Source organism: Neoarius graeffei, chromosome 3 (assembly GCF_027579695.1).
Source record: "Neoarius graeffei isolate fNeoGra1 chromosome 3, fNeoGra1.pri, whole genome shotgun sequence".
NCBI lineage: Eukaryota > Metazoa > Chordata > Actinopteri > Siluriformes > Ariidae > Neoarius > Neoarius graeffei.
Window position 1 is genome coordinate 65,130,792 of NC_083571.1, and position 13,683 is coordinate 65,144,474.

The 13,683-nt window shown below is 40.8% G+C and overlaps 1 protein-coding gene across 1 annotated transcript in view; it reads left to right on the forward strand.

Moving 5' to 3' along the window:
• The window catches only part of LOC132883473 (inactive phospholipase D5), an 83,973-nt gene that overhangs the window by 69,490 nt on the left and 800 nt on the right, over positions 1-13,683 (forward strand). Inside the window, exons 3-9 of the mRNA XM_060917143.1 lie at positions 357-534; positions 4,430-4,538; positions 5,046-5,173; positions 5,265-5,456; positions 7,212-7,348; positions 7,524-7,692; positions 8,826-8,916. Coding sequence (XP_060773126.1) covers positions 357-534; positions 4,430-4,538; positions 5,046-5,173; positions 5,265-5,456; positions 7,212-7,348; positions 7,524-7,692; positions 8,826-8,916 — 1,004 coding nt within the window. The remainder of the gene's footprint in view (positions 1-356; positions 535-4,429; positions 4,539-5,045; positions 5,174-5,264; positions 5,457-7,211; positions 7,349-7,523; positions 7,693-8,825; positions 8,917-13,683) is intronic.

Below are 13,683 nucleotides of genomic sequence, written 5' to 3' on the forward strand. Positions count from 1 at the left end.
TCATAGGTAACAGTAATTAGCTATCTCTTGTTCTGTTTATATCCAATCAATATTCAGGATTTTCCACAACTTCCAAGCTCTGTTGCTAGATGAATCTTCTGTCCTTAGAACAGCTGGATAAGGTCTTTAACTTAGCACAGCACTCGAAGGAGATTGGGCACAGCTTAAATCCAGTCTTCCAAACATGGATTTCTAATACTGATCTACATGAATGTAATTTGGTCAGACACATATTCCATTCCAACATGTCATGGCTGAACAATGGTGTCAACAAATGCAGTTGTTCAAGGGACTAAAATATACAGTCGCAATAAATTCCCATTGCATTGTGTTTACATTGTTCTTGGGTTGTACAGGGTTGTGCTTGTGGAAAATATCCCAGAAGACATCGCCATTTCTCATGAGAGGAATACATCTCTAGCAAAGGGACTCCATCACCTTCTGGACCTGGCTGAGAAATCGGTGGAGATCGTGTCACCGTGGTGGGATCTGAACTCCACAGAGCAGGACTCTCGATTTTCCCAAGCCAAGGAGGTTCGTTTACATTTAACGTATTATCTATAGATATACAGGACCAGGATGTGTTTCAATGTGTTTCAATTTAAACCATCCACTTAAACAGTGCAATGCAGTGGTACTTTAGTCTTTTCGTCAGTCCAGCTCTCTCACCACTTTGGGTTTTAGCCACATACACTCACCGGCTACTTTATATGATAGGAACACCAATACATCTGCTGTTCTATGCAGTTCTCTAATCAGCCAATCCCTTGACAGCAGCACAATGCATAAAATCATGCAGATACAAATCAAGAGCTTCGGTTAATGTTCACTTCAAACATCAGAACGGGAAAAATTGGGATCTCAAAGTGTGACTTTCTTTCACTGTGGCATGGGTGTTGGTTTGAACCAGATGGACTGGTTTGAGTATTTCAGAAACTGCTGATCTCCTGGGGTTTTCACACACAACAGTCTCTAGAGTTTACACAGAATGGTGCGAAAAACAAAAAACAAACACTGAGTGAGCAGCAGTTCTGTGGGTGGAAACAAATGCCTTGTTGCTGAGAGAGGTCTGAGGAAAATGGCCAGATTGGTTCGAGCTTTTTTGCCAAGAAGGATATAGTAACTCGTATAATCACTCTTTACAACCGTGGTGAGCAGAAAAGCATCTCAGCATGCAACAGCAGAAGAACACATTGGGTTCCACTCCTGCAGCCAAAAACAGGGACCTTAGAATCAAGAACAAGTTCTTATTAACGTGGCTGGTGAGTGTTTACTGTAATGCATTTGTGAGTACTACAAACACTAACACAATCTTGTGAAAAATCAATACTTCAGGAAATTGTTTAGGAAGCAGAGAGATATAGTAGGTTTGGCTGGTCCTGATAAACTCTCAAACATTCTCAAACAAATGCTCCTGCTAACACTGTGTGACATTAAATGATGGGATATTTCCCTCAGACAAAGCTCTGAACTTGAATTTTCCATCCTGAGCAGGTTATTGCAGTCTAAATCACATCATCTCCTGACACTGAGCTGAAACGCAGAGCTCATTCAAGAACAGAGCCGTGGTGCTCTAATGGATCCCCCGTAGCTGTTTTGGCAGCCTGGAGATTGCACTCAAAGCTGCTCACAGATCTAATCGCTCAGGCTAGGGGGTTGAGCTTCCTTGCAGCTTTCTTGCAGCTTCACAGCTTTGGTTCTGAATGGCAAGATTAGGATCGATGCCGAGATCTAACTTGGAAGAGCTGCGGCGGTGATTTATCAGAAACCTGCTTGTGCTATATGATACATCGGAAAGTGGTTGAACTCTTAAAACACACACACACCAAAAAAAAAAAAAACCCACATTATTTTCCGAACTTCATTAAAAACCACACATGCGAATATGATTATGTTTTAATGCCGAATTAAAACCTCCTCATGATAAGTGCTTTTCTGGAATCATCTTTTTGATGAGTCACAGATAAAAGAAAAGCTGAGTGAAGGTGTTTACTACATTACCCACAATGTCATTCTACCGGCTCAGTGTTGGAGTTGGATTTACACTTTGCTACATCTCAGTTTAAATAGTGTAGCAGTGGCGCTTTAGTGGTTTTCTTTGTTTGTTTTTTTGTTTGTTTGTTCTCTCAGATTTCATGATAAGCCCCACTCTCATCATTTCAGATATCGCTAACTGATTAACGTGAGACTCAACTCATTGTTGTGTCGTGTCACTGCATTGCATTCTGGGACACTGAGTCCAGTTTGGAGCGCATCAGCTTCACGCTTTACTTCCATAAACACTGGATTGTCATTAAAATAACAAGGTAAACTTGAGGGCAGCATGGTGGCGTAGTGGTTAGCACTGTCGCCTCACAGAAAGAAGGTTCTGGGTTCGAGCCCAACAGCCAGCGGGGGCCTTTCTGTGTGGAGTTTGCATGTTCTCCCCGTGTCTGCGTGGGTTTCCTCCGGGTGCTCCGGTTTCCCCCACAGTCCAAAGACATGCAGGTTAGGTTAATGTGGGGAGGCCTTGGGCTGAAGTGCCCTTGAGCAAGGTACCTGACCCCTGACTGCTCCCCGGGCGCTGTAGTGTGGCTGCCCACTGCTCTGGGTGTGTGTGCGTGTGTTCGCTGCATCAGATGGGTTAAATGCAGAGGATGAATCTCACTGTGCTTGAAGTGTGCATATGACAAAATAGGTTTCTTCTTCTTCAATAAAACCTGGTCATAGCAACACTAGCACTGTGACATTAATCACTAACTTCTCATGGGAATAATGAGAATACAGCACTAACCAACAAATTAGCCTCATAATTGCTAAACACCACAAAATATTTGACTATAAAAATAGTTAGCCTTTCGGGGTTTTCTTTCTTTCTTTGTTTTTTTAAAGATTGTCTAAAACGTACTCGGGAAACCTCTCTGTTTCTGAGACTGCCTGAGGAAAGAAAGTTTTATGAAGTTATAAAAGTTTATGCTTCATAAAACGCTTAAAAATTAAGCGTTTTATGAAGCATAGGCTTGTGATTTATAGAAGATATTACTTTTTTTAATACTTTACCTGCCCCACGACCCCCAGTGCCTCATTTTGCTTCCATCTCAGTCCTGACCTCCTGTACTGTGTATAAATGTTGGAAGACACAGATTTCTCATTTCCCTCAGGATCCGACACAACTGCATGCTGATCAATGATTTCAAATTAAACATGTCCATAAACCACGAGAATGAATGCTCATAAAACTGAATCTCTCTCTGTTCCTCGCCGTCTGAAAGCCATTCGTAAATGAAGACCACCAGGAACTGGTTGGACATTAATCTCATCTCATCTCATTATCTCTAGCCGCTTTATCCTTCTACAGGGTCGCAGGCAAGCTGGAGCCTATCCCAGCTGACTACGGGCGAAAGGCGGGGTACACCCTGGACAAGTCGCCAGGTCATCACAGGGCTGACACATAGACACAGACAACCATTCACACTCACACCTACGGTCAATTAAGAGTCACCAGTTAACCTAACCTGCATGTCTTTGGACTGTGGGGGAAACCGGAGCACCCGGAGGAAACCCACGCGGACACGGGGAGAACATGCAAACTCCACACAGAAAGGCCCTCACCGGCCACGGGGCTCGAACCCAGGACCTTCTTGCTGTGAGGCGACAGCGCTAACCACTACACCACCGTGCCGCCCCTGGTTGGACAATTGAGTGCAAAAAAATTGTTGAGTACAGTTGTGTACAAAAAAAAAAAATTGTACTCAAGTGAAAGTAAAACATCATACTGTGCTGAAGTATTAAAACTGAAAAGGAAATGTTTTAAATTAATTTTGTTAATGTTATGTATTATGATGAAAAGTTACTTTATTTACTGATCCAAAACTGTTTTATTTTTGTTCTAAAGATGCTTAACGATCCAATGCTCATCTGAAATGATCGGATGCTAAAATAAAATGATTGGATGTTAATCTGAAATGATCGGATGCTAATCTGAAATTATCGGATGTTAATCTGAAATGATCGGATGCTAATCTGAAATGATTGGATCCTAAAGAGAAATGATCGGATTTTAATCTGAAATGATCACATGTTAATCTGAAATGATCGGATGTTAATCTGAAATGATCGGATGCTAATCTGAGCCCACTGGATTCACATATAGCAGACAGTCATTGTCTGGATGAGAGAAAAAGAAAAAGACCTTAGAGATGTATTATTCGTACTTTTAAGTTCTAAATTAAAATGTAAGATGTCAAAAAAGAAAGATTTTTGCTTGAAAACATGATGAAGAAAAAGTGTTAAATTTCATTAATCCTCAGTAAAAGGATAAATAAACCAAAACAATCTGAGTATAGGAATGTAGTATAATCACAGCTATTCTGGGTTCTATATTTATATTGACAACAAACAAGAGACGGTGTTAGACTGGTCTGCTTTTTCACCCAGCTCTCGTCCACAGGGTCCACTGTTACTCAGTCAGCTGATGGATCTGAAAGCTCGGCATGTTCAGCTGAAGGTGGCCAGTGAGAACACGTCGTCTACGGAGCTCAAGCTGCTCTCTAATTACGGTCAGGATGACCAATGTCTCAGATCAGATATCAGGAACTACATCTGATTATCATTTATAATTAAAAACATAATGAAAAAAAAAAAAGATTTTGCACATGAGCAGTCCAGCTCAGGTTTTCATCTGGCCTGATGTTGTTGCATAAAGTCCCTATAATCAGCAGCTAAAGTGCTAGCATTAGTGCTAAACAGTTGACGTGTGCAAAAGAAAACACAAACTAGCATAAATGCACATTTGATTTGTTAGCCAGGTTTCTGACAAGCTAGTTTCATATTTGCTGAGTTTCATAGTTTCATCACTGATGATTGATTTTTGATAAACAGTCATGTGGTTCTTCATCGTAGCTCAATGTAGCAAATATGTGTCAAAAGGGTGGTTAGAAACGCTAAGCAACGCTCAGTGATGCACTGTTTAGGGGCGGGGTTAAACAAAGGGTCACCTGTGTATTATAGTGAACTGTATGGTCGATTAAAAGCGTTCTCTCTGAATGTTTTTCTGCCTGATGTAGGTGCGGATTTGCGTTCTCTGAACATGATGGCCCTTACCAAAGGCGAGCTCCATTCCTCTTTCTGGGTGGTGGACAGGAAGCACTTGTACATCGGCAGTGCTGCGATGGACTGGAGAGCTCTGTCTACGGTGATACAAATACAGCAAATCTGTCCAATTTAAACTAACCAGACTTTTATTAATGAGTGCTCGTTATTTTTAACCCTTTACTGTGTGCCAGCTCAAGGAGCTCGGCGTCATCGTTTATGATTGCAGATGTTTGGCTGTGGACCTGCACCGGATCTTCAATCTCTACTGGCAGCTGGCGTACAAGGAGTTTGTCCCGTCGATATGGTCGAAGAGGCTGAGCGCCCTCTACAGCAAAGACTTTCTTTTTCACTTCAACGGCTCCAACGCTAAAGCCTACTTCTCAGTGAGCGCAAAAAAAAATTAACTTATGATCAGAGTTGGAAACCGGGTTTTAATGTTTTACTGAGTTTTTAAATAAAATAGTGAAGAAAGAGTTTTCAGAGTGAATTTAAATCAGCGTAAACTGGAGATCGGAGCGCTAAAAAAATTTATACAACTTCTCAAACTACTCAGTGTCCTCTTGGATAATATACGTGCTAAATGCTTAGTAAGTGTGATATTTTTAAGATTGATATTTTTAATATTTCCAAACTACATTAATGGAGACTTTAAGGAGAAGATCATTTCACTGATATATAGTACACTTAGTATCCACGGCACAGTCACTCACTTAGTCAAACCGGAAGGCCACTGAACTCGCATGTAAATCAATCTTGTTCAATAGTGATCGGTGGCTTCTTAAAATTCCCAGTAAAAAAGCTGCAAGGCGATGTGATTTATTGTCCTGGAGAGCTTGCAGGCGGTAATCAATCTTATTTTCACAGCCACTCTGCCCGTGAGCAAGGACTCTTCTGAGAGCTATATTTGGCCTCTGAGAACTTCTGCATCTCTTCCCAGAAAGCGGAGCTTGTTCCTGTCTTTGAAAGTTAAAGGTTTCTGGATGTTAAAGGTTTCTGGAGAGTTTTTAAAATTTGCTTCATTGTGAAATGAGACGCCCATTATTAATCTCATCTCATCTCATTATCTCTAGCCGCTTTATCCTTCTACAGGGTCGCAGGCAAGCTGGAGCCTATCCCAGCTGACTACGGGCGAAAGGCGGGGTACACCCTGGACAAGTCGCCAGGTCATCACAGGGCTGACACATAGACACAGACAACCATTCACACTCACATTCACACCTACGGTCAATTTAGAGTCACCAGGTAACCTAACCTGCATGTCTTTGGACTGTGGGGGAAACCGGAGCACCCGGAGGAAACCCACGCGGACACGGGGAGAACATGCAAACTCCACACAGAAGGGCCCTCGCCGGCCCCGGGGCTCGAACTCAGGACCTTCTTGCTGTGAGGCGACGGCGCTAACCACTACACCACCGTGCCGCCCCCATTATTAATATAATTTTTAATTAATAACTAGGTCGTTATGATGGCAAATAAAAGCAATCCTGGGTTCATGGTAATATTTCAACTAAGCTGCTGTTGAATTATCGAATGAGAAAGTGTTGATTAGTTTTCTATAACAGCAGCTCTGGCATTTGTGCGGATGCAAATTGCAGGTTTATATCCGAATATGTTATTTCCATAGTAACGGCTTGTCAACAGGGACCTGTAGTAATTAAGTAATTGACCTGATGATGTTTCTGGAAGGAGTCCAGAAGTGGTATCAGCGGAATAATGCGCTTGCTATTGCTATGCTAACATGCTGGGATAATTCAATTTGACCATCCATCAGGCTGCGTCTATGGAGCCCCCTAGGGGTCATGGTGGGAATGTTTTTTTTAGAGCAAATTTTGCATTTCCTTGCAATACTTCGCAATCGGTTTAGGGTTAATGCAAAAGTAGCTCAAAAAATATGACCCCTAGTGGGTTCCATACATATCACACCACCAGGGTGTGGATTGGATTATTTTCCTGCAACAGCATGACCCAAAGTGTTTTGTTCCCCTTTTTTTTCATCAATAATGATGAATCTAACCTTTGCAATGAATACATGAACAAATTTGGAGAAAAACAGGAAATGAAAGTTTTGAGAAAGACAAAAAGAGCTCAAGAGAGAAAAGAAACACTATTTGTGCTAATTTTTTGTAATTTTGTTTCAGAGCTCTCCAAACATCTTCTGCCCTAAAGACCGGACGACAGACATTGAAGCCATTTTCCGTGTCATTCAGGACGCCAAGCGCTTTGTCTGCATATCCATGACGGATTATCTGCCTCTCCTGAGCAGCCGTTCACACAAGTGAGTCTGCCTCCATCTCATCAGATTCACGTTGCTTTTATAACATCATTCTGCTCATCCTCTGTCCTCAAGCTGTCATTGTCACTTTTAAAGCACAGGATAACAAACACGAACTTCTGTGGTTCAGTGTGTTTTTATTGTGGCGCTTATATCCGACTGCTGTGTGCTCTTGCAGTAAATATTGGTCACGTCTTGACGGCATGGTGCGCGAGGCTCTGATCCTGAAACGCATCAAAGTGCGTCTGCTGATAAGCTGCCGAGAGCAGACACACCCACTCACCTTCAACTTCCTGTGGTCCTTACAAAGCCTATGTGTACAGATGGTCAACTGCTCCATGGAGGCGGTGCGTATACTTTCATATTTTAGTGTTATAGTATCAGAAAAGGGCGGCACGGTGGTGTAGTGGTTAGCGCTGTCGCCTCACAGCAAGAAGGTCCGGGTTCGAGCCCCGTGGCCGGCGAGGGCCTTTCTGTGCGGAGTTTGCATGTTCTCCCCGTGTCCGCATGGGTTTCCTCCGGGTGCTCCGGTTTCCCCCACAGTCCAAAGACATGCAGGTTAGGTTAACTGGTGACTCTAAATTGAGCGTAGGTGTGAATGTGAGTGTGAATGGTTGTCTGTGTCTATGTGTCAGCCCTGTGATGACCTGGCGACTTGTCCAGGGTGTACCCCGTCTTTCGCCCGTAGTCAGCTGGGATAGGCTCCAGCTTGCCTGCGACTCTGTAGAACAGGATAAAGCGGCTAAAGATAATAAGAATGAGTATCAGAAAAGTGTTTTTATATCTAAAATCAGCAACAGTTTGGATGGTTTATATGATATATCTAATAAGATCTTAGTCAGTGGTGTTAGTCATGGTAAAATTGGTCAAATTAACACTTGACGTCATTGTTCATTGGTTTAAAACCACAAATGGAAGCATAGCCTGACACCTATTGGTGTTTACTTGTAAGTGCAAGTTAAAGAAAACTCAATCTGATGATATTTAAGTGAAATATTTCCATGATGTGAAATGTCATAGTGTAATATTCTGCTTTTCACAATTTCCCCCCATTTTTGAAACTTTTTTTAAAAAGAATTCTAGATATAACTTGTGTTGTAATGATTCAATATGATTCAAAACTAGTTTATTTCAGATCTCGGTGCCCATAAATCAGGCTACCGTGTTGCAAAAAAGTCTCTAGACTTGTGTCACGGATGTTCCATGACAATAAATGTAACTGTAAACAGATAACAAGTCCATTATGTTGTAATCACTGGCAAAATGCTGTGGTGTAAAAGGAATAAAAGACTTCAAGCTCATAACAGTAACAGCTCTTCATCATACCTCTCCGTTGCTGATTATTTCCCTATCATGGAATGCCACTGTGTGTTTTATTCCTTACATGACTATTGCTTTACTATTTCCTTCACATCACTATAAGGAATTTCTTATATTATGCTCAGGTATATTCACGTGTGTTTGTTTATTCTCTGTGCAGAGGTTCTTCAGTCCTCGAGTGCAAGATGACGGTTCTACTCAAGGCATCCACCATCACAGATATGTGGTGACCGATAACGCCGTGTATATTGGTGATTTTCCTAAAACATGTGCTTTATGATAGACAGGAGAATTCGTCTCAGTGTGCCGAACAGGATCACTGCAGCATTCTGTGAAGGGACAAGAAGGAAACCGAAAACCTGAATTAGTCTCGATCACATGACAGGAGAGTGTTATGATGTCATAAAATGTCAGAGCCAATCAGGTTACAGTATGTAAATGACAGGGGAATTGAGGTTTTTCACCTGACGTCACAGGGTCACGTGACGCCCCGGTGTCCGCCATTTTGAAGGTCAAGCTACATACTAACGCTGCAGACAGAGAGGGAGAACCAGCTTGAAAAAAAAACGTGTTACAGACACCGGATCCAGTGTAAATAGCTGCCGGAGCGCGCTCCGGCTTGCTCCCCCTCAAATTAAGCAGCGCGCTCCGGCTTGCTCCCCCTCAAATTAAGCAGCGCGCTCCGGCTTGCTCCTGGAGTGCTCCGGCCGAGGTTCCGGAGCGCGCGCCAGCTTGCTCCCCCTCAAATTAAGCAGCGCGCTCCGGCTTGCTCCCCCTCAAATTAAGCAGTGCGCTCCGGCTTGCTCCTGGAGTGCTCCGGCCGAGGTTCCGGAGCGCGCGCCAGCTTGCTCCCCCTCAAATTAAGCAGCGCGCTCCGGCTTGCTCCCGGAGCACTCCAGGAGCAAGCCAGAGCGCGCTGCTTAATTTGAGGGGGAGCAAGCCGGAGCGTGCTCCGGCAGCTATTTACACTGGATCCGGTGTAAATAGCTGCCGGATCATAATTACAGTAAACTAGTAAATACAGTAAAGGAAAAACTTGAGACTGAAAGGTTTTAACAGTCATCCAAATGACTGAACGTAAACATTGCTACAGTAACATACTAGCTATGTTGTTGACATTAGCTAGTGCTAACAGCTAGCTGCTAGTACACTGCTACAACACAGACACCGACCCTAATAATACAGTTCTTGGTCATTGCCTGGTAACAGCAAATTTATAACGGGCCATGTCGCAACAGACTAAGAAGTTATTTCAATGACATTTAATAACATTTTGTTTATCCTGAGGACCGAAAGTAAATGAAAATGTGAACAAACCTTAGGTGTAATAAGATGGCGACCACCGGCTCCAGGGACGACCCACTGATGTAGGCATGTTACCCAGCCTGACACAAAATATTTGTAGGCATCCAAACTCTTATACGCTTTCAGAGCAATACCTGTGTATGGCGATGGGTTTTTAACGACATAGGTATACAGATCATGTGGGCCGAAGTCAGGTAAAGACGAGGGCTTCGTGTACTTCCGTACGTCAGTGAACAATCCTGGTGGAAGCAGGTAAACGTCGTTCTCTAAGCCTGCTAACCTCAGTTTTTGCAAATACCTCTCCCTCTGCTCGCTCTGTAAATGCCCTACGTCGCTGGATAGTGAAGGTGTTTTCTGCATCTCACTCCTTTTTCTTTTATGTTTTTCGTTTGTCGCCTTCCTCGCATTCAAACTGATTCAAGCCGTGACGTCCAAAATGGCAGCCTAACGATGCATCACATGATTTGATCACGTGGGTGAAAAACCTCAATAGGGAGGGGCATACATGATTGGAGACATTTCCCATAATCATACACACTTAGAAATAAGGGTTCTTCAAGGCATCATTAAGGGTTCTTCACTTTTATTGGGGAAATAATATTAAAGAACATAGAACCTGTAGGTTCTCAGGAACTCTGAGGTACCATGACAACAGAACGACAACATGCCGATGACAAGACTCTTTCATAATTTTGGAATTTAGAATTTAGAACTTTAGTGTGTTAAAATCTTTAGATTTTTGTAACAATTTAAAAAAAAAGTTTTGAAGTCCTTAATTCCAAAATATTAAAAAAAGAAATTAGAACATCCAACTTCAGAATTTTTTATTTAAAAGTTTTTTTTGTAACATTTTAAAAAAGATTCGAAAGGCCTACATTCCAAAATCCTCAGAACTTTAATATGTAGAAAAAACTTTGAAATTTTGAAAAATGTTTTGTCATATTTTAAAGTATTCTAGAGCTCTACATTCTGAAATTCTTTGAGCTGTAAAATTGAGAAATTTTGAATATTTTATTCTAATTTATTTTATATTCTTTGTAACATTGTAACTTTTTAAAGAATGCTCAGGTTAAACAATAAAAAAAACTTTAGTAAAGTAAAACTTAAAACACTAAATTTATTCTAAACTAAAATAAATTCTTTATTTTTGTGATTTTAGAAGTTTAGAATTTTTATCCTTTTTTTGTAATATTGGCACATTTTCAAAAAGAGCCGAAAATTCTAAATTCCAAAACTGCTTGAGTTTTAGGCCCTGTCCACACGGCAACGGATTCAGGTGAATCTGATAAAATTGTTTATCGTTTCGGCCTGGCATCCACACGGCACCGGCGTTTTGGGTGCCCCAAAACAAAATCTTTTGAGAACGGGTTCCAGAGTGAAAAAATCTGGCAACGGCGCCGTTGCGAAGTCATCTGGATGAGTAGAATGGATTTGTTTACGATGACGTCACAACCACATGACTGTCAGTGCTTCACGCCGGGTAGAAGTGTAACGAACTCGATGCGAGTTGTCAACAAATCCTATAACTTGGTTCATGAAACGCGCTTACAAAATATTTTCACTGTGAATATTTATTGTGTAATGGTGCAAAGTGAGAGAGAGAGAGAGAGAGAGAGAGAGAGAGAGAATAGCCCTTAGGGCAGAGTCTTTAGTCCAAACACTGCAGAAGCAGTACCAAACCGTGCACCGCCCGTGCGCTTTCCAAAAACAAAAACAATCCAGCCAGCAAAAATAGGGAAAAAAAAGGAGCGATCTCACCTCTTCAGATGTTGGTTTAAGTCCGACAATACATTCCTCAAAAAGGCTAATGCTACAGAAGAAGGCTAATGCTACAGAAGAAGGGGTTTATGCGCATGCGTCTACTTCTTCTATTGTTCTTGTGTCTCCAATGGGACCGTCTTACAGTGCACGTAGTGGTGTGGCATGTGTATTGCATCGTTTTCAGCGAGCGTTGTGTTGCCATATGAACCTGAAATTTTACTGATCCGTTGCCCATGTGGACGTGATATTTTTTTAAAAAATCTCGTTGTCATGTGGATGTAGCCTTAGAAAGTCGAACTTCAGAATCTTATCAAATGTAACTTTTTAAAAAGATTCTTACCTTCCAAATTCTTCCAACCTTCAGATTTTAGAATATTTTGACATGTTTTTATTTTGTGACATTGTAAAAATGTCTAAAGTTCTGAAATTCTTAGAACTTTCGTATTTTGAATCTTTTCAAGGATTTAAAAATTTTAATTTCTAAAATTTTTACAACTTGAGAATTTCAGAATCTCTTCAGATGTTTTGGTTTTGTAGCACTGTGACATTTTAAAAAAGATATGAAATGTCTAAATTTCATTAGAATATAAGTTGTAACGTATATTCTTTAAAAAGTTTTATTCTTGTAACAGTGTAATATTTTAAAAGGTTCAAAAGTTTGAAATTCCGAAATCCTTAGAACCTGTAGAATGGAGAACTTAATGTTGAATATTTTTGTGGCTACTGCCTCATAGAAGTGAAGCGAGGCAGTAGCCACTATGTCATCATGTAAGAATGAGTGTAACAATAGTGCACTGTGCATACGCATTACAATCATCAGAACGGCGAATCATGATCTCGCGATACGAACAGTTGATCTCACGTTATCAAAGGTACAGAAGAACGAGTGGTGAAGCCACTATGTTATTGTGATGTAAGAATGAATGTAACAATAGCAAAACTTCGTAACCAATCAGCACTTATCCTGATCAAGTTCGATTACCCGTTCTACTTCTTGATAAACTTTGAAACCAATCAGAACCAGAAATGAAATAAAAGAAACCTTGTTATAACTTCATAGTATCGGAAGATAACCGGCAGATAAAAAGATAAATGAAATTCACCTCGTGGTTCGCCAAGGCTACTGATTCGATATCAAGTAAGTGGTGTTTATTTTAAGAAAATTTACCTTTTGATTATCACAGCTTTTGTTTGGTCCTTCTGAAAGGTCAAATGAAATGTTTTGTAAGGTTTTTTTTTTAGCTTTTTGGCAGGTATATTGAAAAGCGGATATCAAACTTCTGCTATTCGCTTTAATTTTTTAATTTTCTTTTTTATTTTAGAGTCTTTACACTACACTTGTGAAAAAAATGTGCTCATTAGTACTAAATAATGCTTCAAAGACAATTCATGAACGAGTGCTTTCTTACTATTTTGAAACTAGATCTAGTTCACAGCACTGTATTTTGAATAAAATACAGCAAACAAAATTGGTAAACAAAATACACCAAGCCCTGATGCCGCTCACAGCTTGGTGATGCTTGCAAGAGATGAGGCGAGTAGAATTTATAACATGTATATATGCTATATTTACTGTAAGGACATGGGATCAGAAAACTATTTTATTTATAAGCAGTAGCCACATGGACCGAAAGGGTGCCTATTTTTAGAATAATGTTACCATTGTGACATTTAAAAAAAAGAATTAGAATTGAAAATATAGAATCTTGGAAAAAAGTTACAAAAAAATTAAAATTTAAGAAATATTCTCAATGTAAATTTCAAAAATCATAGAATTTACACTGGATAACTTTTTTACTCTTGTGACAATGTTTTTGCTGTTTATTGATTTTAGAATCTGGATTTCTTGATGAAGGAGAGATGCACGTGTTGTGAGGAACCCTCTGTGTGTGTGTGTGTGTGTGTGTGTGTGTGTGTGTGTGTGTGTGTGTGTGTGTGTGTGTGTGTGTGTG